The sequence below is a fragment of the Lontra canadensis genome, unplaced genomic scaffold (assembly GCF_010015895.1).
Source record: "Lontra canadensis isolate GAN:19392208 unplaced genomic scaffold, GSC_riverotter_1.0 scaffold64, whole genome shotgun sequence".
Classification (NCBI taxonomy): domain Eukaryota; kingdom Metazoa; phylum Chordata; class Mammalia; order Carnivora; family Mustelidae; genus Lontra; species Lontra canadensis.
This window is the reverse complement of record NW_022631058.1, coordinates 2551076-2577393: the sequence shown is the minus strand read 5'-3', so window position 1 is coordinate 2577393 and position 26318 is coordinate 2551076. Positions and strand designations below refer to the sequence as shown.

At 41.7% G+C, this 26318-nt stretch overlaps 1 protein-coding gene across 2 annotated transcripts in view; it reads left to right on the top strand.

Annotated features, from left to right (window-relative positions):
• The window catches only part of STON2 (stonin 2), a 147519-nt gene that overhangs the window by 16294 nt on the left and 104907 nt on the right, over positions 1-26318 (top strand). For both annotated transcript variants that reach the window (XM_032878549.1, XM_032878548.1), the window contains exons 2-3: positions 15072-15346; positions 17408-17683. In XM_032878549.1, coding sequence (XP_032734440.1) covers positions 15259-15346; positions 17408-17683 — 364 coding nt within the window. In that variant the 5' untranslated portion in view covers positions 15072-15258. The remainder of the gene's footprint in view (positions 1-15071; positions 15347-17407; positions 17684-26318) is intronic.

The window sequence follows — 26318 nt, the reverse complement described above, 5'->3', positions numbered from 1 at the left end:
CCACTGCTGCCTCCTGTTTGCTGAAACAGCCCACATGATTGGGCCACACCAGCAGTGGGAGAACTGTGGAGCCGTGGTGGCCACTGTTTGGGGACCCTTGGTGCACCTGTTCAGGCAAGTTGCAGTCTTCAGCTGCATTGGTTGTGCCACGCACCCTCCACAGATGCTACTTACATAGATGGTCATGCACATGGAGTCCCAGAGCTGCCCAGTGTGACGTCCCTGCCTCCTGCACCTTCTCTCGTTAGGCATTTCCAGGCCAACTAATGCCTCGTGTCCAGCTGGCCAGGCCGTTTCCTGTGTCAGACTGAAGCTCACACCACTTCTTCCTTTTTTCCCCAAATTTCTAAGGTCTCCCCCTTCCTTCCACTTTCACTTCCTGAATGCCATGACCACAGGAATGAAATCAGCAAGTCCTTGCCTTGTCTCTGTGCCAGGCTAACTCTTGTTCAACTTTAATAGAAATAATAATGGTAATAGATAACATTAATGGGATGCTTATATTTTTTTTTTCTTTTCTTTCTTTTTTTTTTTTTAATAATTTTATTTTTTATAAACATATATATATATATATATATATATATTTTTTTTTTTTTTTTCCCCCCCAGGGGTACAGGTCTGTGAATCTCCACGTTTACAAACTTCACGGGATGCTTATATTTTTAAAGATTTATTTATTTATTTCAGAGAGAGTGCATGCACTTGTGTGAGCTAAGGTTAGGCACAAAGGGAGAGAGAAAGAGAGAATCTTCAGCAGACTCTCTGCTGAGCATAGAGCCCTACTTGGGGCTCAATCTCATGACCCCAAGATCATGACCCAAGCTGAAATAGTTGGATTCCCAATCAACTGGGCCACCCAGGCACCCCATTGGGATGCTTATCATTCATATGCTAGAAGTCTCACGTCCTTCATCTTCATAGGACTCTCTGAAACTATTAGGTAAAATGCAGGTTTAGAGAGTTTGAAACATACTCATGATTATAATTAACAGTGAGGGACTTGGCCTGCCTGACTGCAGACAGAGCTTGTGTTCTGAATCAGTGTGCAATTCGTCTTTCTAAGACCTACCTTGGATGTAGCCTCTTCTAGGAAGTCCCTAGGCTCTAACACACCTGTGACCTTTGGTCATCCTCCATAGTAACCCATGCTGTCATTCAAGTTCAGGGCCTTTTAGGGGTGGTGGAGAGAGACCTATGTTCCTTCCTTTTTCTGTCCTTCCCAATAATTTAAAGAATGAGGAAGTTCAAAGACAGGGTCAGAAAATATTATGACTCTACTTGTATATTTGCCTTTAGCTAAGTTAAAGCTTTTAATGCATAGTCATACAGAGAAACCCACAATGAAATATACTTTTGCTATACACAGGATAACTATAGGCAGGATAACATCATAAATGATGTTCATTGAACTCTCTAGACAAAGTGGTTGGTAATGGGACGGGAATTGAAGGTTATAGGAGGTACCTCTTCAACTCATTTCAGTATATTCCCGTGACTAAATATGTACTTCTGTTGTTAAAAATATTAGAATCCTTGGGGCCCCCGGGTGGCTCAGTTAAGCATCCAACCCTTGATTTCAGTTCAGGTCTTGATCTCAGGGTTGTGAGTTCAAGCCCTGTATTGGGCTCCACTTAAAATAATAATATTAAAGACCTTCATGGGTCTGAGTTGGCTGATTGGCCTCTCTGGCTTCTGTAATGTCTATTTCTCTCTCCCTAAAACTAGCACAGGGTCAGGGGCTGATACATTGTAGGCTCTCAGTTGTTGCTGGTTGACTGAGTGAATGAGCCAATGATTGTTAGAGAACAGTCTGAGAATTTAGAATGATTTGGGTTGGAATCCCAGGACTACAATTTACAAGTGCTATGACCTTGAGCAAGTTACTTAATCTCTTTGTACTTAACTTTTGTCCTTTTTAAAGTGTTGCTATTACTAATAGCACCTACTTCAGAAGGTCAGTAGGAGGAACAAAGGAGATGATGTACCACATCTGTGGGATGACAAAAGTGAGCTTGCACATGAAGAGTGCTTGGGGACAGGGTGGGGAAGGTAGGAGCAAGGTCTGTGGGCATCGTTGTTAAGAAAGGGAGAGCCAGGGGCGCCTGGGTGGCTCAGTGGGTTAAAGCCTCTGCCTTAGGCTCAGGTCATGATCCCGGGGTCCTGGGATTGAGCCCCGCATCAGGCTCTCTGCTCAGTGGGGAGCCTGCTTCCCCCTCTCTCTCTCTCTGCCTGCCTCTCTGCCTGCTTGTGATCTCTGTCTGTCAAATAAATAAATAAAATCTTAAAAAAAAAAAAAGTAAAGAGAAGTCAAGGATGACTCTGTGTATTAAAAAAAAAAAAAAAAGAAAGAAAGGGAGAGCCCCTCCAGCTGCTGCTCTGTGCTGTGTCTAATCCTCCCTGACCTCCTGGCTCTGCAGAAGAATGATTGGTGGCCCCAGGGCAGTTGCCAAAGCACCTGACTTTGTTTTTGAGGCCCTTACCCTTTCCCGGTTTTGCTGCTTGATTGATAACAATGTGCAGACCTTACTTTAGGAAAAATGCTGCAGTCTCTTGACTACTCTCACCCACATTGTCTCACTTAATAATTATTCAGAATTGTAAAATTGCCTGTGGTTTCGGGAAATTCCTGCCTTTGTTATAACATGCTTGGTACCTGCCCCTCTCCTGCCGACAGAGTTAGCACAGAGGATGTTTGCTCCTGGACTTACTGAGTGCTTTAGCGGCATTTTTTTTTTTTTTCTTCTTCTTCTTCAAGTCTGGGGTCCAAACCATCTCTCATGGAGAATGTTCCATTCCAAACTCTTTTTCTGTTTCCACGAGGCCAGGTATAGAATGGCCTGGTTGGACCAAGACCTCTGTCTCCCACATGTCTGTGTTTGGAAGAACAGAGCATGGCAACACTCCCTAACGTGGGCTCCCTTCTCTTTTCTGTCCAGTTGGAGTCACAGGGTCCTGGGCTCTGAGTGGAGCTTCATGGTGTGTCTCCACACTGCCCGTGCATAAGACAACATCAGCCACCCTCCTCTTTGGCTACAGTTTCTCCTTAGATGACCTGATCGATTCTGTGTAATGATAACTTTCCAGTTTCTGTCTCTAGCCCTGAGCTCCAGATTTGCATGTTCAAGTACACAGTTGAGCTCTCTTTTAGATGTCTAATAAGCATCCCAAATGCATCTTATTTAAAAATAAATATTTATTTTACCCCTAGATTCTGACTCCTTCCCTCAACTCAGTGGCAGTACCAGCCAACCCAGTCCTCAGCCAGAATCCAGGAGGTCCACCCTAGTTCTCCCTACATATGGCATCCATCAGAAACTTGGAGACCCTGCCTTCAACGTCTATCTCCGATATGCTTTATTCTCTCCATCTCAATGCCCCCGTCCTGATTCTGGCCACTATAATTTTTTTTTTCTTTAATAAATGAAACTACTTTTGTTTTCAATTATAGCGTACTAAGTCACATTAGTTTTATATCTTTATTACCCTGTAATTTATAATCAGTAATAAGAGAGTTCTTAATGCTCTGACAAAAAGTGTTAAAGATCACAAAACAATCTGAAAATTGCTTTGCATAGTTTCAACTTACGTGGTCTTTTTTAAAGAAAGAATTTTTAAAAACTGTGTTCCAATAAATATAAAATTTACCATCTTCACCATTTTTAAGTGTTTCTTAAGTTCCGTGGCCTTACGTACATTCATGTTGTTGGGCAACCTTCCCTACCATCTATTTCCATAACTCTTGTAATCTTTCAGAACTGAAATTCTATACCCATGAAACACTATCTCCCCACTCTCCCCACCCCCATCCACTTCAGCCCCCAGCAGCCACCATTCTACTCTGTTTCTGTGAATGTGACTACTCTAGTGTCCTCGTATAAGTGGAATCATATGGTATTTGTCCTTTTGTGACAGGCTTATTTCACTTGCATATGTCCTTAAGTTTATCCATGTTGTAGGAGAATTTCCTTCCTTTTGAAGGTTGAATGATATTCTGTTGTATGTAGATAGCACATTTTGTTAATCCATAACCCCAGGGATAGGCCTTTGAATTGTTTCAGGCTGCCACCTTTCCTTTATTCTTTTCTTTTTTAAGATTTATTTTGAGAGGGAGTGCATGTGAGTGGGGGAGGGGCAGAGGGAGAAAAAGAGTCTCAAGCAGATTCCCCACTGCGTGTGGAGCCTGATGATGTGGGGCTCGATCTTATGACCCTGAGATGGTGACCTAAGCCAAAACTGAGAGTTGGACACAGCCGACTGTACCACCCAGGTGCCCCTTCAGGCTGCCGTCATCTTTCATCTCACCTGTATGACAGCTTCCTAATTGTTCTCTCTACTTCCTCTCTTTCCTCTTCCCATTTGTTCTCCACTCCGCTTCTGAAAAAGTGAAATAATTTTTGTTCTTTAAATCCTTCATTGACTTCTCATTGTGATTAGCATAAAATCTGAACATCTCAGTTTGCTTGCAAGATCCTATATTCCTAAAAACGAATTGCCTTTACCACGTTGTCTTAGGCTTCTTGCTCGCTCTACTCCCAGTTCAAGGTTTTCCTTGTTTGTTTCTGTCGCAGACTCTTTGTTCCCTCTACCTTGAATACTTTCTACTTCTTGTCCAGTCACGGTTGGCTTCTTCTCATCCTTGAAGTAGTAATTACATGTCACCTCTTCAGAGAGATGTTCTCTTAACACCCTAATAACTAAGATTCCTTTTTACTCCTCATCTTAACCCTGTATTGATTTGTAGGTAGTTTACTTATTTATAGCTAACTTGTTTCATCCTTGTTTTCTCCTCTTAGATATAAGGCCCTTGAAAGCTTATCTATTTCATATTTATCTCATTTACTTTTTGTATCCTGAACATCTAGCCAGTGTTTGCTAATGATTTGGTAGATGAATTAATAAATACTCTATTTAAAATAAGTTTGGGAGGAGATTCCACAATCTGTTCCACTTCTGTTTGCCTTCCCTTTGCTCACTCTCCCCTCACCTAGCCTTTAATACATTCCAAAATGTTAACATCCCTTGGTGTTAGGAAGAGTCATTGGTATCATATCATCACTACTGTACCAGGAAACTGGTTGAATGTTCATTAGCCTCCTGATGTTCAAAGGAAAGGTACCCAAAATTATTCTTTAATTTTTTTGGATTAAACTCTTTCAGCCTTGCCCCATGACTCTGGAAAGGCAAGCTAATTTTGCAGTGGTCTAAGTAACCAAGGAAGAAAAAGACATTGAACTTTTTTTTTCTTTTTGACAGAGATCACAAGTAAGCAAAGAGGCAGGCAGAGAGGGAGGAGGAAGCTGGCTCCCTGCTGAGCAGAGAGGCTGCTGTGGGGCTCGATCCCAGGACCCTGGGATCATGACCTGAGCCGAAGGAAGAGGCTTTAACCCACTGAGCCACCCAGGCGCCCCTGACATTGAACTTTTTGGAGAGGGAAATCCTATGTAGTATGTTCCAAAATGCTGCATGTATAATTTTGTGTTCTTTTGCTGTTTTGTATTATTTTTTTGATTTATTCCCTACCAGGGGTAATAGCTGATGTCAATCGAGTTCAGTCGCTTATCCATACCGGAAGTTACTTTTAAAAGGCTTGTCCTTGGGGCGCCTGGGTGGCTCAGTGGGTTAAAGCCTCTGCCTTAGGCTCAGGTCATGATCTCAGGGTCCTGGGATCGAGCCCCATATCAGGCTCTCTGCTCAGCAGGGAGCCTGCTCCCTCCTCTCTCTCTGCCTGCCTCTCTGCCTACTTGTGATCTCTGTCTGTCAAATAAGTAAATAAAATCTTTAAAAAAAATAAATAAAAGGCTTGTCCCTCAGCATTTTGAGCTTTAGAATAAATTCTCCTCCCATTTTTAAACTATGAATCTGGTGTGGGATGGGTGGGTTCTTTATCCACAGTATCACAAAGTTGAAATTAAGGGTTGGCCCACTGCGTGCTCACTTGGAACTGTCTTCTCCAAGCCTTTGCCTGTTGTTGGCAGGATTGAGTTCCTTGTAGTTTTAGGGTTGTAGTCGCCCTGTGGTCATCTCTGTCTCAGCCATGGAGAACCTTCTTCTCACACTTCAAATTTCTCTGACTGCTTCTGTTGCTACCAGTGAGAGAAAACACTCTGCTTTTAGGCACCCCATCTTAAGGTCAACTGTTTAGCAACCTTAATTGCATCTGCAAAATCCCTTTTAAATATGACATAATCTTGGGGATTGCACCAGGATGCGGAGATCATGGGGGTCCTCTTAAAATTCTCCACAATTAATCTAGAATGTCACCCATCTGCTTATCAGAAAACCTGATTACAGTAGTTTAAACAAAAACACTTTTTTCACACAATAAATATAGAGTTGAATGATTATTGATACTGGCTCAGTGGCTCAGTGACTGTGATTCTCTTGTCCTTGCATTTATGGTTACAGGGTGATTATCATGGCTCCAGCCATCACAACCATATTCAAGATAGGAAAAAAGGGAAAGGGAGAAGGATTGAGGATGCATGCGCATTATCCATCCACTTCATGGAGACGTGCAATACAAAGCAAGACAACACAAAGACAAAAAACATCTCCGAACTTTAGTTCTCATTTTTCCTCCATCTATGTCTCATTGACCAGAACTTGGTCGGGTGGTTATCCTTGGTGCCAGGGAGGTGGGAAAGCAGGAATAGAAATGTTCTGTGATTGGCTTAACCAGTCATGACCCATCCCCTGGTACTGGATGAGGAGAAGGAAGAGGTGTTGGAAACCCAGCTAACATATCTGTTCCACATCTTTTCTGAAAGGCAGAATAGGGCATAGCGGAAAGAATACATAAGTTAACATCAGGAGACTTGTGATCCTGTCCCAACTCTGTTAGTTTTCACTGTGTGACCTTAGGTTGGTTAAGCAACTTCCCTGAGTCAGTTCATGTATCTGTCAAATGAGAGAAATAGTTGTTTTACTTACCTCAGGGTTGTTGTAAGAATGAATTGACATAATCCATGAAGTTCTTTGTATCCTGGAAATATATACTAATCATAATTTTTGGTATTTGGTCTAAAACTAAGAGTATTTCTTTGATTTCAAGAAATGTATGTGTATGTATGTATATAGACATACAAATAAATATACATATTTAAAAATATTTTATAATCTCTAAAATGAGATGTATTTTACAATCGATGGCATTTTAGTTTCAATGAAATATAATATTTTGTTTAGCTTCTTGGAAAGTCTTAGGGTTATGTCTAGAAGATATGGCTGCCATTGGGACCCGCAAGATTCTTATAGACTCCTAGGCAACCGAGAGTCTTATGATGGAACATCTAAAGCGATAGACTTATGGCTCTAAAATACAGATGGAAAGAAATTATCCACACCAACTCCTTATTTTCACACAGGCAAAATACTAGTATTCCTGTTCCAAATATGAAACTAAAGTAAGTGGAGTTTACCAAGATGGAGTAAGCCAGGACCTCCCTAGAGTTTGAGGTATGAGAAAGTCTTCTGCAAACCTTAAAGGGTGACCTTCTGCCAGGATTATTCATTACATTCTGAATGTAAAACACTGTTCAGGCACCTGGGAACATCCTTCAGGGTCACTGCCTCAGGAGTGCAGCAAAGATCAGATACAGCCCATTTTCTAGGCCAAAGGCGACTGAGATCCTTGATTCCGAATGTGGAGCCACAGAGTTCTTTAATAAGGCAGCTATCAGGATTGTTTATTTTGAAGAAAAATCAATTAATAAAATGTTTGTAATTATTACTTTGAGATATATATAAATATGCATGCCCGTAAATATAGATGTATTTATATGTGTATGTATTTGGACATGTTTGTATGTGTATATGCACACAAATGACGTGACTTTAGAGGGGACAAAAACAGACATCTAGTGATGGGGAATTATGGTGTATGTGATTGAAAGAGAGATAGTGGGGAGTTAGTTCAGAGAGAATCGTGGATACATACTGATGTTGGTTTAAATAAATATATTCCTTTTGGAGTTCTTCTGTACGGTTGACTTGGGTCTGGAGTGTTCATTTTAACCAATTTCCAGTGGAAGAGGAGTGGTCAGTCTTTTTTGTTTGTTTGTTTATTTTAAAGAATAATATATTTAAATGGAAGAAAAAATGGTGAAAAGATAGTAGGAACATACAACCAAAGCCACTTACCTTTTCCTTTTGAGAACATCAAAGCACATGTTAATTAAAGTGTGTGTGTTGGGGCGCCTGGGTGGCTCAGTGGGTTGAAGCCTCCGCCTTCAGCTCAGATCATGATCCCAGGGTCCTGGGATTGAGCCCCACATCGGGCTCTCTGCTCAGCAGGGAGCCTGCTTCCTCCTCTCTCTCTGCCTGCTTCTCTGCCTACTTGTGATCTGTCAAGTAAATAGATAAAATTAAAAAAAAAAAAAGTGTGTGTGTTCTCCAGTGTTCAGATTCTGTTAAAATGAACCTGTTCTCTCCGACAGTAAAAGACTTTAGAAGAAGGAAAAGAAGCAGTGTTCCAGGTCCTGAATCTGATCTGGGTCTTTGTCACAGGGCAATTATGCCTTCGGGCTTCTGTTTATTCTGAGAAATTATGAAACAAGTGGCATGGTTACTTTAACTTCATGATTAAATCTTTGTGATTTTTCTAGCCCAGTCTGACAGAGGTCTCAGAGTACAAAACCATGTTTGATATTATTTTGATTCAAACATTGTAAATTCTGAGTGCATAGTAGATGTTCAGGAAGTTGGTTGAATGTCTTGCTTTAGAAGAAAGCTTTTCAGAAATACATTTGATCTATGCAGTCTTAGTTTTTCATTCTTACTTTCTTCCCAGTTTTCTTTTTGACCTTGAGATGTTTGTCTTTGATCAGAAAAAGTCTGAGGCCTTACTTTAGGGTTTGGTATTGGCACTAGGATCTAGTTTGAGATGTTTCTGCATAAACCCCAAACAGATGGCTGGATAGTGTTTGCCAGTAGCCTCAAAACCCAACAAGTTAGATGCAGACATGTCCAAAGAAACTGTCTAGTTGAATACATATGGCAAAGAGATATAAGAGGGAACTGGCTAAATTCTCAGATTTAAATAATCTTTAGGGTTCATTAACCAAACAAGAATTATGTTACAGTATTATAAAACATAGCTAACCTACCAAAACAAAACATTTTCTCAGCTCTGAAGGGATGGAATTAATCCATATAGTTTTATGAAACCCTCCTTTCCTTTTCATACGATTTATGAAAGTTTTCTAAAACTTCTAATTAAGATTTCTAGGATGGCACTATAAAATAACCCTATTTTAGATGATCTGAACTGGACTCTTTTTTTCTTTTTAAAAATGATTACAAGTTGAAAGGAAATGTTTTGGGGACGACTTCCAATTCTGGCTATAACTAATAACAAACTAGTCCTTGTGCAGTGTACAACCATGAAACTACTGGACAAAATGTATGAGGCAAGTGTTTTCAGGTACTGGTCAACAGAAATCACAGTATTTCAATCCTGAGAGAAGGAAAGCTCGTGAGGTGAGCCTGATGATTACCTTGGCTCCCTTCCAGGGGAGAGTTTCCTGATGCAGCATCATATGCTGGAGTCTACACTGAGCACAGCAGTCCTGCTAAGCTAAGCAAATGGAGATCAGAGTCTGGGGCAGTTGAAGCAGCTGGAATCTGCTGGACAGGACATTAGAGAAGAGAGAGTAGCATGGGGGATGGGGGAGCAGAAGTGTGTCTGGGTATACCCGGGGAATCCTTGGCCTGGCTAGAGTGCACATGTACAGACTGAAACCATATGAGATTTACCAAAAGTGGTGGCTCCAAGGTTGAGAGTGGGACAGAAATACTAGAGGTTAAACCGTGTTGGGAGATACTGGCAGTCCAGCCCAGCCACATCGGAAAGACTTCCCTTAACACATTATTAACATTCTAACCATCCAGAAAAGACACAGAAAGTCTGCGTCTTAGGGGAAAGGAACATGCTTTCAAGCAGGGTTGGTAAAATTCTTTTATAGAGTCAGATGGAAATTATTTTAGGTCCTGTGAACTATACAGCATCTGTTACAACTACTCAAATTTGCTATTGTAGAGCCAGAGCAGCCATAGACAATGAGTAAATGAATGCACATGGTTTTGTCTCAGTATGACTTTATTTACAAAAAAGGCAGAGGGCCAGCTTTGGGTCATGGCTGTAGCTTGCCAGATGTTACTCTAGAATAAGACCTACTCTGAACCTACCCTAACAAAGCCTAGAACCAAGTGCTGCTGAAATCTGCCATGGAGATTGAGTTGGGAAGTTGAGTTCTGCAGTTGTTAGAGATGCTTAGGAGACATCTTTGGCTTTTCTCAAATCCACCCAATAAAGTGGAAGACTATACAAGATGAATGTGAGCAAGCATTTTGACTTCTGGCAAAAATCAGCTCTGTAGAGGAAAGTCAAATCCAGAATGTTTTCAGTGTATCATCAACAATTAGTAGGTATGCAAAGAAATGGGAAAATACTAATTTTAATATTAAAATAGTAAAAAAAAGTCAATAGAAATGAATCCCCAGTTGGCCCAGATATTGGATATGGCGGACAAAACCTGTAAAGCAGCTGTTGTAAATATGTTCAAAGAACTAAAGGAAGATATTGTCTTAGTGAGTAAACATATAGGGCATCACAGGCAAGAAATAGAAACTATAAAAGAATCTAATGAAAATTTTAGAATAGAGAAGTTGAATAACTGAGATGAAAAGTTCATAGAATGAACTTAACAGGAAATAAAGATAATAGAAGAAAGAGTCAAGGAACTTGAAGACAGATCAGTAGGGGAGGAGAGAAAGCCAACTCTTCATCAGAAACCGTAGATTCCAAAAGACAAAATAGTGAAGGAAAAGAAAAGTCAACCTCAAATTCTATGTCTCCTGAAAAATACCCTTCAAAAACAAAGGTGAAATAAAGAATGGATTATTTTAGAGCCAGGCTGTTCAATAGAAATAGAGTACAAACCACATATGTATTATTTTAAGTTTTCTAGTTACGCCATTTAAAAAATGTTAAAAGAAACAGGTGAAGTTAATTTTAATCAAACCCAGTGCAGAGTGCTCAGTACACTGAGCACTGGTCCCTGACTTTGCCCAAGACTTTTCCTGGTCTCTGGCTTTGCCCAAGACACTGAGGCTGTTGTGGCTGATAGCTTCCATCTTCACACTCGTCAGTGCAGTCTGAGGAACGTTAATCTCCCATAGACAGATTTCTTTAGTCACTCTCCACTCTTAAACGTCAGGCAGCTTACCATTTCCCATTGAACTCTTCTCCTCAGCTGTTAAGGTTACCAATCCTCTCTCCCCACCTTTCCTCAGTAGACACCTCAGCTTTCATCAGACTGACCTCTTCACTGGTCTAGAAACAAGCCCACAAAGGTCTGATTCTTATTCTCCACTTAGACTGATCCTCTGTCCCAAGGATGTCCTCGGCTATCCTTACTCTTCCCTTCTGGTGGTCCAGAACCAAGGATATACTTCAGATCCAAGAAATCTGCTCTGTTTTTTATGGTTCCAGCCGTTACAGATCTCTCTCTGGCTAAATAGTATTTCTGGTATGTCCTGTAGGAGGATTATTTCCAGATTTGTTGTGTTTGCTCTTCTATGTCCCCAGCTAGATCGCAAGCTGTTGAGAATCACTGTCTCAAAGGGTGCTTAGTCTATGTCCAAACACATAGGGCTTATGAATGTGTGTCAGAGGATTGGCACAAAACAGATCCATTTCTGTGGCTCCCATCTTATCAGCTGACTGTGTTTTCCACCCCCAGATTTCAGCATGTAAGTGATGCTGGGGAAGAAGCTGTTCTCTGAAGTGGCAATCCAGAGACTTCAGTGAATCTGGTAGTGTCTCTTGGTCAGTCCTGCTGTTGATACTGAGTCACTACCCATTTGTGGTTACTTTACGCTTCACTTTATGATTCACATTCTAAAAATGGGGTGAGGTTTTTATAGAGAACCCGACTCCAGTGTGAACTTAGCCTCACAATTATTGGGTTCCTCTGTGGTTTCCAGCTGCTGGCACAGCCACATCTCGTGGCTTCTTGGATGTGGTTGTTTCATGGCAATACCCAGAATCCATTTCACAGGATTATGATTATGTAATAAATTTGTTCCACCAGGCTTTCTTGGGGCTACTTATTATCCGTAACCAGCCCATGTCTGGATCTGGGCCAGACAAGCTAAGGAAGTGTAGATAAACCTTTGGGGCTCTTCTTTCACTCATACTTTCTGAGTAGTAGTCTTGGTTCCTCAGCCAGACTCTGTTTGTATCTGGAAAGAAGAGGTTGAATGCTTGACTCCATGTAACATCTGGGAGAACTTCTCTAAAAATGATCGAAAAGAGAAATCCATAAAGCCAGAATGTGGAAATGACAGAAACGGGGAGGGGGTGTTGTTTCATGAAATTTGCATTCTAGTCCAAAGACTTCTTCTAACGAGCTGTGTGACTTCTGGCCATTAAATTAACAATAGCAGTGATGGCTATAGCTGACATTCATAAGGAGTTTGGACTGGGGCCTGGTACGTAATAAGCCCTCTGTGCGGTCACCTGCTGTTACCATCATCATTGTTACAGAGGGCTCATTACTGCCCGTACTAAGTACACCATGTCTATTATCTCTCTTAATCCTTTAAATTATGAAGTGAGTCTTGTTATTCCTGCTGTACAGGGGTGAAATGAGACTTAAAGCCTGTACAGGATTCAGATCCCAGGACCATGTTCTCATTCTTTGTTGCTATGTTTGATTTCCGTGGGCCTCAGTTTACTCATCTGTGAACTTGAGAGTTAGACTGTTGGTCTTTAAAACCCTTGAGCTCTAAAATTTCTCAGTATTTGTCCCATTACTCTCACCCTTTCCCTTCACCTCTTCCCATGTCCCCTCCCATACCCACACTCATCTGTGAATTTTGCTGGATTCATCATCATGGGGTCAGGAGGATGTTTTCCCCATTGAGCTATGACGCTGTATGTGTCAGCACATGGACTTGTATTGTGGCTTTTTTGTTGTTGTTGGACCTGGCTTACATGCTGCTGTTGTAGGGAGAGGAGGAGTCTGGCTCTTCTATTTTGCTGTCTTATCTTGGCCTGGAGCCAGGAACACAGTGACCCTCATGTTTGATGGGGCTTGAGAATGGCTTGCAGGGACAAGCCAGCCAGAGTCAGTTTTAGGGTCTTTGGGCTCTGCGTAGTTCTCTGGTGAGATCTGGTGTTGGAGCACTGGAGTCTCCAGGCTGTTTGCACATGTCTGGTCCCGTGGCTGTTAAGAATCTTTGGAGAGGGACTTGGAAGAGAGATTTCCAGGTTTTCCATTCTCTGCACAGCTGGAGTATCCTGGCAGATTTCCATATGGAGAGTTTTCACAGATCATTTCATTATGGTTCTGTTGTAATTGATGTTTGCAAAGTACTTTAGTTGGGTGGTGTTGCATATATTCTGGTACTTTTTTGTTGTTGTTTGTGGCTGTGATCCAAAGATCAGAGTGTTTTGGCACTAGAAGACCTACGTTTCAGGGTAGCATTGATCACTTTTAGCTTGATGCATCTAACACACCTGCTTATTATGGCGTCTAGTTCATGATTCTGTGGATTAGATCTAATCATGGAGAAAAAAGAGTCCATTCGTCACTTTTCCGGAATGTGTGAATTCTTTTAGTTAGAAGCCTGGAGGAAACATCCTAGGGCAACAAACAAGGGCCTGGAAACAGTGAAAATGTTGGATAAATCACTCCTCTCACCCCAAATTTCTTCATCTGTAAAGGAATTATAGTTATATCTGCCTTACTCAAGCAAAATGGCTATAGAATCAAATGAAGTATGGTATGAAAATATGTTTTTTGGGGGCTCCTGGGTGACTCAATCGCTTAAGCATCCAACTCTTGGTTTTGACTGAGGTCATGATCTCGCAGTTGTGGGATCAGGCCCCACGTTGCTGTGCTCATTGTGGAGTCTGCTTCAGATTCTTTTGCCCTCTCCCTCTCAAATAAAGAAGTAAAAACTTCCAAAAATATATAAAAAAAAGTTTCTGAAAATTATAAATATGTACAAGCAGTTATTTTTAGGCAGTATTATACAGAAAAACTGTTAGCTATCAAAAATGACAAAAATTTTTACGTATTTCTGTTCTGATTAACCCCAGCATAGATTATTTATAGCAGGTAATAATCTATACTAAAATTTCTTAGTATTTTTTTTTGTTACGCCCCAGTCAGAAGGCTAGGAGTTAAATTTTTCTAGACTAAAATGAATATTGTAAGTATTCCATTAATAAGAACAGATATTGTTCAGGGCACATAGTAGCTCTTTTGTGGAAACACATTAATTTTGCATTAATTCAGATTTTATTAATTTATCATAAGAGCAAGAGCTAAGTTCAAATTGTAAATGGACATTAATAGTACAAACAGAATTATGAGTCTGTTAAATCTCTTTCTATATACAAAGAACATAATTGTGATGTGAGTAAAGAAAGGCTAGACTTTCATGTACTTATTCAAATTGGCCTAAATTGAAAATGTGTTTCTTTAACTCAAATTTTCTACTAAAGCAAATATTCCCTTCCCATTTACTCCAAATGAACAAGATGACTCCATTCCTATTTCTCTTGGTTGGTAAGCTGTGCTTGGAGGTACCATCTGGAGATGGTTGGGTTTCTGCCAAGGATTTAAATCAGGCTTGCAAAGAGCTACCTGCCTAAGGCAAGAAGGTGCTATGAGTTACTAGGAAAGAACATGCTTTTATTTTACCATCTATTAAAAGAAAGTGAAAATACTTTGAAAAGTTTTAATTTTTGTTTTACAACAATGGTATTATATTATAAATAAAAGTATTCCCAAAATATAAAAATTGGAGAGATTTGGGAATCCGATTGCTAAAATTTGCATAATTATTTACAAGTCTGATGGGAAGACCTATGCAGAGATCTTGATGCTAAAGGCAGATATTTCTGTACAAGGCGTGGGGACAAGACAGGGCAGAGAGGAGTAATACAAGTTGGAAACCACCCAGACCTCCTCGTGGGCAGCGTTGAAAACCCTGGATCTGTGTGGGTTGGATATAATGTGATCATTGTCCTTTTTAATTTTTATTATTTTTTTAAACAGATTTCTGCCCGGCAGATAGCCAAAGGCAAGAGGGACCAATCTATCTACGTTCTGAGCGCCACCCTCTACAAGACCCTCTTAATAGAGCCGAGGCCCAAGTTCACTGTGCTCCCATTCCCCCACCCCAGACATTACTCTGGGGTCTGCCTGAGGCCATCGATGTGAAGATGACCAGTGCCTTCCTAGCATGACGACCTTGGACCATGTGATCGCCACCCACCAGTCAGAGTGGGTCTCCTTCAATGAGGAGCCACTCTTTCCTGTCCCTTCTGAGGGTAAGGAGCGCTCTCATTTCTTAAGTGAAAAGATTAGCAAAGAACAACAACTGTTTATAATGACTTCTACTCGATCATTCTTTGGGTAGGATCTTAATATGGGAAAAAGAGCCAGTTCGTCACTTTCCTAAGGCGCAGATTTGTCCACTGAGAAGCCTGGGGGAAGCATTTTTAGGAAACTTCGAGTCCCAAACAGAAGGGCCTAGAAACACCAAAAGTATTGGGTGCTTTCTTCCAAGGAATGCAAACTTTGTATTTATAAATAACTCCTTTATACTTGGCCTTTTAGGGTGTTACTCCCAAGAGCAGTTTGGATTTCCTAGTTTTTAAAGCATAGCTGTGAAGAGTGACAGGCACTAGAGACAGATTGCTTGGGCTCGGATCCTGACTCTGTCACAGCTAAGGGATGTGCCCTTGGGTAGTTGGTCTCTTTAACCTCTCTGTGCAGTTGTTTATCTATCCAGCAGGGGTAATCACAGTATCTTCCTTAGGGGGACTGTGAAGACAAAATGAATTAATATACATATAGTGCTTAGAACAGTGCCTAGCATGTGGAAAGAGCTCAGTTAATTATCATCCACAATCATGAAGATGGCTAAATTGACTTCTAGGGACTTGGTGCTCAGGGATGAAGGTCAAGGTAGGGGACAGGAGGTATTTGCAGAGTCTGGTTGGCTGGTTCTGTCCTACTGCAGCTACCCTTGTCAGCTGCTATCAACCCAGCTTCACTGACAGCACCTGGAAAGTGTGAGTTGACAGGTGAGCCATCCAGTATGCTGGCCATGGGGCTACTGAGTCCTTGAAATGCAGCTAGTCGGAATTGAAGTGTGTCTTAAGTATAAAATACCCACACTGAATTTCAAAGACCTAGTGAAAGTAAGATATTTCTTTTTTTTTTTTTTTAAGATTTTATTTATTTATTTGACAGACAGAGATCACAAGTAGGCAGAGAGGCAGGCAGAGAGAGAGGTGGAGGCAGGCTCCCTGCAGAGCAGAGAGCCCGATGCGGGGCTCGATCCCAGGACCCTGGGATCATGACCTGAGCTGAAGGCAGCGGCTTAACCCACTGAGCCACCCATGTGCCCCGAAAGTAAGATATTTCATTAATAATTTTTATATTAATTACATGTTAGAATTGTAAATTTTCAACATATGGAGTTGAAATTTATATTACTAGAAGTAGTTCAGCTCTTTTTACTTTTTTTTTAATGTGGCTATTAAAAAATTAAAATTACATATGTGGTTCAGCTTTCATTTCTGTTGGGCAGCTCTCGTCTAAAGGCTTTGGTTACATGCAGGTAGACTAGTTTGTGTGGCTAATGATGGCAGGAAAAAATTTTATGTAAGTACTTTGGTTTTTAAAAAGTATTCATATAGTAAAATCGACTGCTTTTGGTATGCAGTTGAGAAACTTCAACACATGTCTAGATTTGTGTAGCCACCCTGACGATTAGGATATAGTTCTTTAAAAAAAAATTTTTTTTTTGAAGGATGTTGTGTGTTCTAGGACCAAAAAAGTGCTGGAAAAAGGTAGGATCCGCATTTAGCTGGACCTCATTCAGCCGGCTGTTGGTACAGAGTTTGTACCTGGCGGCCTGCAGACACACGTAGTTTGGACTGTGTGGAGTTTGAAGTGTGAATTTGAATGTGTTTAGTCCAGACAGAAGCTTTCCTGTTCAGTCAAAGTCTCTGTCTGTCCCAGTTGCCTTTTGCTTTTCTCCTTCGACTCAGTTATCTTTCTCTTTGGCCTCTATAGCATTGTTGTTTGTGACTGCCAGGCACTGGAATAGATGCTAGGATAAGAATTATGAATAAGATTTCCATTCTCAGCCTGCCTGGGCACTGACTGTGGGCATGCTGAGTTATCCTTCGTCCCCATTATTAGGAAAACTCCCCTTTAGCATGGAGGCAGGTGGGCGTGGCTCTTCCTTCACCTGCACCCACCTGTATCATGAGTCTTGTGATCACCCCTTACCTATCCTTGGGATTTTACTCCATGAGACAGTTTTGAAGGGTGGCCTTCCTCATGTGATTGATGGTGGTGTCTGGTATGTATTTCAGGGGGCACGGAAGAGCACGTCCCAGCACCCTCGTCTTACTCAGACCAGTCTGAGGGCTCCTCCGGGGAGAACCATGTGGTGGATGGAGGCTGTCAAGACCTTTCCCACTCAGAGCAGGATGACTCCTCTGAAAAGTTGGGTCTCATCTCTGAAGCGACCTCCCCTCCTGGGAGCCCCGAGCAGCCCTCACCTGACCTGGCCTCGGCTATCAGCAACTGGGTTCAGTTTGAAGATGACACCCCCTGGGCCAGTACATCACCACCTCAGAAGGAAACAGGTGAGACGGGTGGGAGGCTGAGAAAAATTCAGGTGTAGGTCCGTGCTCACCAGTTCCGTGGCCATCAGAGGTGTGTCAGGACTGCGGGGAATCCACTTTGCCAGAGCCCTCCAGCACCGGCCGTACAGGAGAGCCGGCAGAGACCTTGTCTGGCTTAGTTCTGTAACTGGGCTTTGTCATCAAAGCCTATGGAAAGATTTATGGGCTCTGGGCCCCTTCTAGCCTTCTATACTTGTCCTGGCTGCTGACCTGTCTTTGGAAGTATGCATATTTATCTGTCTATTAGGTACTGGAGTCATGTTTACTCAGCACCTAAATTATAAGCTCCTTACAAGCAGACATGAATGTCTCTCTGAGCACGGACCATTATCAATTTCTATTAGAGTCACTATTAAACATGGGTATGCTTGTGTCCCAGACCTGTCAGAGCTAAATCTTCAGGGGTGGGGCCTGTCATTAATGATAATTCTCTTATTTTGTGGCATTTCAGTAGCCAGAAGCCGCACAGGGGAACTTAGTGAAGCGGAGGCGTTGTCGGTCCCCGCCCTGGTGACCTGGCTGCTTAGTTTATTGTGCACCAAAGCATGTCAACGCTGACCAGATAGCCTTTAGGACTCTCTTAGCTCTCTCATTGCTATGTAACAAATTACCACAAACTTAGCGGTTTAAACAACATAACTTTATTTTCTTACAGTTCTGTAGTTCAGAAGTCCAAGTGTTGGACATGGTGTCACTGTGCTAATTCAAAGTGTTGGGAAGGCTGCATTCCTTCCAGGAGACTCTAAGGAAGAATCTGTTTCCTTGCCCTTTCTAGCTTCTGGATGCTGCCCACATTCCGTGGCACGTGTCCCCTTCTTCTGCTGCCAAAGCCAGCAATGCTGCATCTCTCTGTGCCTTTCTTCTGGAATCTCATCTTCCTCTGATTTCTGCCCACCTCTTCCACTTTTAAGGTCCTTAACTTCATCACATCTGCAAAGTCCCTTTTTCCATATAAGGTGACATATTCCCAGGTTCTGGGGATGAGGACATAGACATCTTTGGGGGGCATTATTTTGTCTACCGCAGAGACCTACTAGAGAAAATTAAGGTTGATAGATTTTTTTTTTTTTTTTGGTGGTGGTAAGCCACCCAGGTGGCCCTCGACTTGTTCATATTTAAACATCAGATTTGTTAGTGAATTGTTGGTGAGAAAGCCATGACACTCAGAGCAGCATGGATGAAATGACAGGTCCAGACAAGCTTCCCAGTCTGGCTAGGGGGAGGAATTAACCTTTACTGAACATACAACACTGGCAGAACAGTGGGCCAGTGAAACATTTATACACGGGGGAAGAGTTTCCCAACACAGGGGAGTGAAACAGTACAGAAGTGTCTTATTTTTCATGAGATGTATTTACCAAACACTGTCCTAGGCACCATGCTCAACGCTTTGACTACATCATCTCATGTACCTCTTATAGTCATATGAGGGAAGCATTAATATTATATTTATACTGGACATGAGGAAACTGAGAAGATAGTGGTTTGGGAATTTGCCCAAGGTTGTATGCTGGAAAGTGTCAGAGGAGAGCTTCACAGACTGGCAGGCTGGCCCCCGCATGTTGGAACAGTCTAGGGATGCACCATGGTCTGTTTGCCTCTATCTTCCTGCTGTTCCTCCTATGGTTTCTTCTGCTCCCCGATTCCCAGGAGGCAGGGGAGACGAGGGATAGGTGCAGTGGTGTTTCTCTACCTGCCCCCAAATGGCCATTCTTTCGGTTCACTAAATGCCGCATATTTATGGCATTCAGGTTTGTTCACATCTTGTTCATGTCTTACCATTAGCTTCAGAGGTTTCCTGATGACTCAGAACTGTGTGTGGGTTGGTTGCATACGCGGTCACTTTGCTTCAGCTCCTGACCACTTAGTTTTGCCAAACCAATTCTGGGGGTAGTCTTAATCTTGTTGCCTCCCTCTGACTGAGAACCTTAGCTTGTCATTGATAGTGCTCTTGACATATTGTTAAAACCTTTTCCTTTAATGCGGCAGTTCTCGGAGAGTGGTCTGTAGATCCCTGGGATTGCCCAAAAGTCTCTGAAGAGGCCTGTGGGGTCAAAATTATTTTCACAATAATTCTAAGGTTGCCTTTTTCACTGCATTAGAATTTGCATTGATGGTACAAAAGTAATGGTGAGTAAAACTTCTGGCTACCATGTACTCATACTAAAAAAAGAGTCAATTTCACATAATATCCTTGATGTAGTCATAAAAATTATTAATTTTATTAAGTCTTGATTCCCAAGTATATCTTTCTATTTTGCTTATTTATTTAATTTTTTAAAAATTTTAATTTAATTTAGTTTAATTTCTTTTTTTTTTTTTTTTTTGGTGTTCCAGCATTCATTGTCTATTCACACCCAGTGCTCCGTGCAATACATGCCCTCCTTAATACCCACCACCAGGCTCACCCAACCCCCCACATCCCTCCCCTCCAAAACCCTCAGTTCGTTCTCAGAGTTCACAGTCTCTCATGGTTCGTCTCCCCCTCCGATTTCCCCCAACTTACTTCAAGTACATCTTTTTAATATGCTCTGTGACAAATTGGCATAAAACATTTTGTGCCATACTAAAATATAATGGTTGTCTTGGGGGAAAAAATGGGTTTAAAAAATATTTTTTAAAGATGTTATTTATTTATTTGAGAGAGAGAGAAAGAGAGAGGGAGTGAGCCGGGGAGGGTCAAGCAGACTCTATGCTGAGTGTAGAGCTGGATATGGCTCCATCTCATGACCCTGAGATGACCTGAGGCAAAATCAAGTGTTGAACGCTTAACCAAATGAGCTACCCCGGTGCCCCTAAAATTTTTTAATGAAAAAGAGTTCATTTAGAAAATCAAAATTATTTTAAAATTATTTTTTAAAAATGAAAACAATGCAAAAAACCCCCAAACTCCTTGATGAACAAAATATCAGTATTTTAAAAACAAGAGTTAGCCAATACTTGTTGATTGACTCACTGGCCTTACCCTCATCCTGGCCCTAGTTCTATTAAGAGTTTACTTACAAAAGTAGGCAGTTAGTCTTTGGGCCATAGTTTACTCATTTGATATTTTTAAAATACTGTATTTAAGGGAAGCGTGGCTGGCTCGGTCAGTGGAGCAACTCCTGATCTTGAGGTCGTGAGTTCAAACCCCAGGTAAAGCCTAGAGCTTACTTAAAAAAAAAAAAAAAAAAAAAAAAGGACAAGGAAAAGAAAAAAAAACTATAGTAAAATACTGTACTTAAAATGTTGTTTGATTCCTGAGATTTTTGGTTCCCCAAATTTTGCACCCAAAGGGAGAGTGCCTCACTTGCCTTACCCTAGTCCCAGTTCTGCATTATAATAGTGTTATGGAATGTATTGATGTTACTAGAGAACAATGAAGAAATGACAGTTTCAAATGTGTTGAAAGCATTATCATGGCTTGAAAACTGCTCAAACAATAATTCTATATGTTTCCATATGTAGGTTTAACTCATCCTTCTAGAAGTGGAGCTGTCTGCTTCAGGAGGAACTCGTAGGCTGGTTTTCCAGCAGACTTGAGGCTTGATGTGTGGACAAGAAGCAGGAATAAACCATGTGCAGGGCCAGCCCCACCTCAGGTAGTGTTCTAGGACCCAAGAGCCATGCTCAGAGCATCAGAGTGGTAAAGGAAATGGTAATAAATGCAAGGCTCCAATTCCACCTCTCCTGCCAACACCCAGCCAGACCCATCAATTTCCCTATTACCCAGACCAGCCCCACCCATGTAGACTAATTCCCTCCTGCGTTTCCTCACGTAGATGAGTTTGACAACAAGGAAGGGTGGTTGACAGAGCTAAGGCCATGTGATAAGGAGAAAGGAAGCTTCGACCCTCTCAACATGGATAATGCAGACATTCCCCCAAGACAGTTCTGTTCTGACGGTTACCGGGCAGCTCAGATTTTAATTTATAAATCCCAAAGGTTGGGGTACTGTGCATCGTCAATAACATCATATATGTAACTGCGGGCATGACAGCAAAATAACACAGATGTGTGCAGCAGGTATCCTTATAGTGACAGAGACGGTCTGAGGCTTCTTGCAGTCACTGCTGCCTGCTCTGTTCTTTTGATAACGCTTAAGACTTCCTGGTGTGATCAGCAAAATAATGGCCCTCAAAGATGCCAGGTCCTACTCCTTGGAACCTGTATATGTTATCTTATTTGAAGATAGGGTCTTTGCAGATGTGATTAAGGATTTTTATTTTTATTTTTAATTTTTTAATTTTTATTTTTAGAAGATTGTATTTATTCATTTGTCAGAGAGAGGGAGATAGGGAACAAAAGCAGGAGGAGCAGCAGGCAGAGGGAGAAGCAGGCTGATGCTGGACTCCCTCCCAGCACCTTGGGATCATGACCTGAGCCGAAGGCAGATGCTTACCCAACTGAGCCACCCAGGAGTTCCAAGTTATGGATTTTTAGATTGATATTCCTGGATTATCTGAAGTGGTGGCCCCTAAGTGTGGACACCTATATTCTTATAAAAGGGAGGCAGAGGGATATTTTGCCCACACAAAGAAGGCAAAGCGAACACAGAACAGACAGGGATTTGAAGATGTGGCCTTGAAGATTGGAGTGATGAGTCCACAGCCGAGGAATGCTGGCAGCCTGCAGAAGCCTGGAGAGGCAGGGAATCCGCTCTCCCCAGAGCCCCTGGAGGGAGTGCTGCCAGGCAGACATCTTGATTTCAGCCTAGTGATCCTGACTTCAGACTTCTGGCTTCCAGAACTGGGAGGGAACTGAGTTCTGTTGTTTGAAGCCGTGAAGTTTGTGTCAATGTGTTACAGGAGCCCCAGTAAACTAATGTACCAAATTTCCAAAATCCTGGAATGGAACCATTAGCATAAGACTAAAAATGAGTCAGTCTGGGCTAGGGGAGCATCCGTAATAGTGCAGGCCATTTTTTAAACAGATGTGTTAGCCAGTATGTTTTATTTCCAAAGTTTATAGCCTTTTATAATTTATTCATTGAGTCACCAAATACTTATTAAGCACCTCCTCCCCATAGTTGTCTTAGGTGCAGATATTCAAATACAAAACTGTAACATAGTGCTCCGAATTTAACAGAAGTCCATTGAGCTTCTCACTGGCTCTTCTTGTAGGAATCCAGAGCCAACCTGTGCTCCCACGATTCCTGCATCTGCCTCCAGTCGACCGTCTTTCAGCTACTGCACGTCTTATAAATATTTTTTTCCATTTCTTGGTAGCTGAAAATATGAAGGTACTTTGAGGAAGCAAAGGAAGAAGTAGATTGGGGGAGAATTGCTTGCCTAGAAGTTTCATTTTATAGCCAGGCCCATCTATCATCTCTTCCTGGGAAGGATCAAAGTTGGAATTTAAAACATTTTCCCTATTATTTATCATTTGATTGTGGATCTTTCCCGGAGTTCTTGTTCAGTTTTGCCTCGGATCAATGGTGCCCACTTGGAGAAAACAATGTGTTGGGTGGATGGCCAACTTCTACGAAATGAGTGGCCATCTGGTTCTTTGTAGTCTAATCTGACAATATAGAAATGATTTGTCTGGGGCGCCTGGGTGGCTCAGTGGGTTAAGACCTCTGCCTTCGGCTCAGGTCATGATCCCACAGTCCTGGGATCGAGCCCCACATCCGGCTCTCTGCTCAGCCTGGAGCCTGCTTCCACCTCTCTCTCTCTGCCTGCCTCTCTGCCTGCTTGTGATCTTTGTCTGTCAAATAAATAAATAAAAATCTTTAAAAAAAAAAAAAAAAAAAAAAAAAAAAAGAAATGATTTGTCTATCAATTTCTCATTTATCCACTCTAAAAAAAAATGCTTCTCTTAGTGTATTAATTTCCAGCAAGCAGACCTGAGACCTGTTTTTGGCTCAGCTTCACCCTGTGTATATCAAGTAAACTTTTTTTAGTATGGACAGCCCATGAACAAAATAGAATTGGGGCGAGAGAGATACTTGATGTGCTAGATTTAAACATGTAAGAATTGGGAATCTGTTGATGAACTCTGGAATATATTGGTGTGTTTCAATGCATGTAGGTGGTGAAATTCAGCCAGAAATAAGGAAAATCTGTGGAAACTGTTTATGGCCTCAGCAATCTTTCCGCTGGCATCAGTATCACCAGAGCAAACCAGTTCTCGTCTCTATAATGTAGTTGTAGTTTCTTTGTTTATTCCCATTTTATTGCCATGTCCCATTTGCTTCTGTTACGTGCCTAACACTGTCTGGTCAGACCTCTGTGTCAGAAGAAAGGGGAAAATGTGTTTTGGACCTGGGGGAAGGAGAGTTTCCTCTGCCTTTCAAAGTTTCTTCTGGCTGGTTCAAGACTTAAATTGACATGAGACAGATCCATAGGGGAAAATAAAATACAATTTTGTACTATGGGAACCACACATACATAAGTGGTTCATAAGCGGGTAAAATGAGGTATATAGGCCTAATGAATGGGAGATGGGCCAGATGCTTCAAAGGGGAGGATGCTGATTCACAGGACAGTAAGAACAGGTGTTTGGGAATTAGATGTTTGCCCTGCCATGCAGCTGGGTCACTCAGATAAAATTTATCTCTGGTAATAACCCTTAGTCTGGGAAAGATACTCCATTTAGATTCTTCTAGGTAGTTAAAGGAGGGGAAGAATTTTTTCTTCAGCCCACAGGGTCTCATTTGCCTTCAGCTCAGAATAGTCCGCCTGCCAAAGTGACACATTTTGAGGAGACCATTTTGAACCCCTTCTGCTCCGTCCCATGCAGCCTCTTTGTGAATATATTTTTTTAAGATTTTATTTATTTGACAGAGATCACAAGTAGGCAGAGAGGCTGGCAGAGAGAGAGGAAAGGAAGTAAGCTCCCTGCTGAGCAGAGAGGCTGCTGTGGGGCTCAATCCCAGGACCCTGGGATCATGACCTGAGCCGAAGGCAGAGGCTTTAACCCACTGAGCCAGCCAGGCGCCCCTCTTTGTGAATATTTTTTATGAGGTGATCGTGATCTTGACCTAAAAGAAGGAGGATGAGAAAGGAGGCTAAATGGAATGGATTAGAGCTATTCCTCGTCTGGATTTTGGGAAGCAAACAGTGGAGCCTTCCTCAACCAGCTGGTCCATGCCCTCACATCCAGGCTGGCAAGAAGTCGGGGAAGATAGCACACGTGTGTACACACGGAGTCGTTAGGTGGAGGAATGTGACTTGGATACTCCTTTTCCACCCACCCCCCTCCCCCCGTTTCACATTCCTACACTGTTCACAGTTTTTCTGGCAGATGAAGAGCAAAAAACAAAAGAATTTATCCTTTAAGCTGTGCCCCCTATGGATAAAACCAAGGGAGCGTTGGATTTCAGCCTGGAATGGGATTGTACTATTTGCCCAAATTAAAATGCAGGGAGGCCAAAGGCACAGTGGAGCAAGAGACAAAGAGACTGTCATTAGTGGTAAATCTCTTATTTTTGTGCCATAAATTGTTGGATGCTGCACTGGGGAGTTTAAATTAGCCAGGGAGTTGCTGCCCCCACCTTGTGACCTGGCTATTGATTTTTATCTTGTGCTGAAGCGTATACCAAGGTTGATTGGACAACGAGGAGCAACAGCTGGTGGGGAAGACAACTCCAGAAATGCTTTAAGTCCATCAGGGGACAACTTTGTTTTGGATTTGAACTAGTGCAAGATTTGAAATGAGTAAGTGCCATCGTGGTTGGTCCGGGGAAAAGGAGACACATCATCTCTCTCAGAAAAATACGAATAAGATCAGTCAGTTGAGTGACAAAGCCTTTTGGTAAACACATATAAGACAGATTGCTTTCATCAGTTCTTTGGACATGAGGATGCTAGGAATGAGGAGCATGTAAAATCATGCCCCTGTTGTAAAGATGGGTTCCTCCATTAAAACCTCTGAAATCTGATGGAGGCCAAATGCGGAATCCTACCTCTTTGACTTAATAAGAACACTTTGGGTCAGGCCATGTCGATAAGTATTCTCTTTAAAATATTTTTATTGGAATAACTGCCAAATACTTAAGACTTAAAGTAGCTGCAAGAATACTCTTCACATCTTAGTCTGAAAATACCATGTGATTGAACTGGGTTACCCACTGAAGAATATCAAGAAATTTAACTGCAAACTTATTTGCTGAACCCCGAATCTCAATGCATGGATATTCTGCTAAGCCTTAAAACAGCAGCAGAACACAGCAGATCCAAAGTGTTAAAGCAAACAAGGAAAAAAACAAAACAAAACACCAAATTTCTGGTGAATCTGTTCAAATCAAAATCAAATCTCTACATTGTTCTCTAAAGAAATATTTTTGAAAATGAACCTAACCCCAGGTGGTATGTTATTCACACTGGGTCCCTTAGCAGTAGTGTTTCTAAGTTTCCCTGGTGGCAAAAAGCTTTCCTAATTTAGTGTTTTGTCTCTTCTGTTTTAAAATCCCACCATATACCAGAAAGAATGTAGCAGTCAGCTTATATATCACCTAAAATCTTTACAGAGATCCTCTCAGAGCAAAGGCTGATTCCATATACACGCCTTTATACAAGTGTATGTGTGTGCTTAGAAGATGTTTGCAAATGCAGGCAGACAAACTGACTTGAAAAAGCAAACTTCGTTCCCAAAATTGAAGGAAAAAAATTGTGGC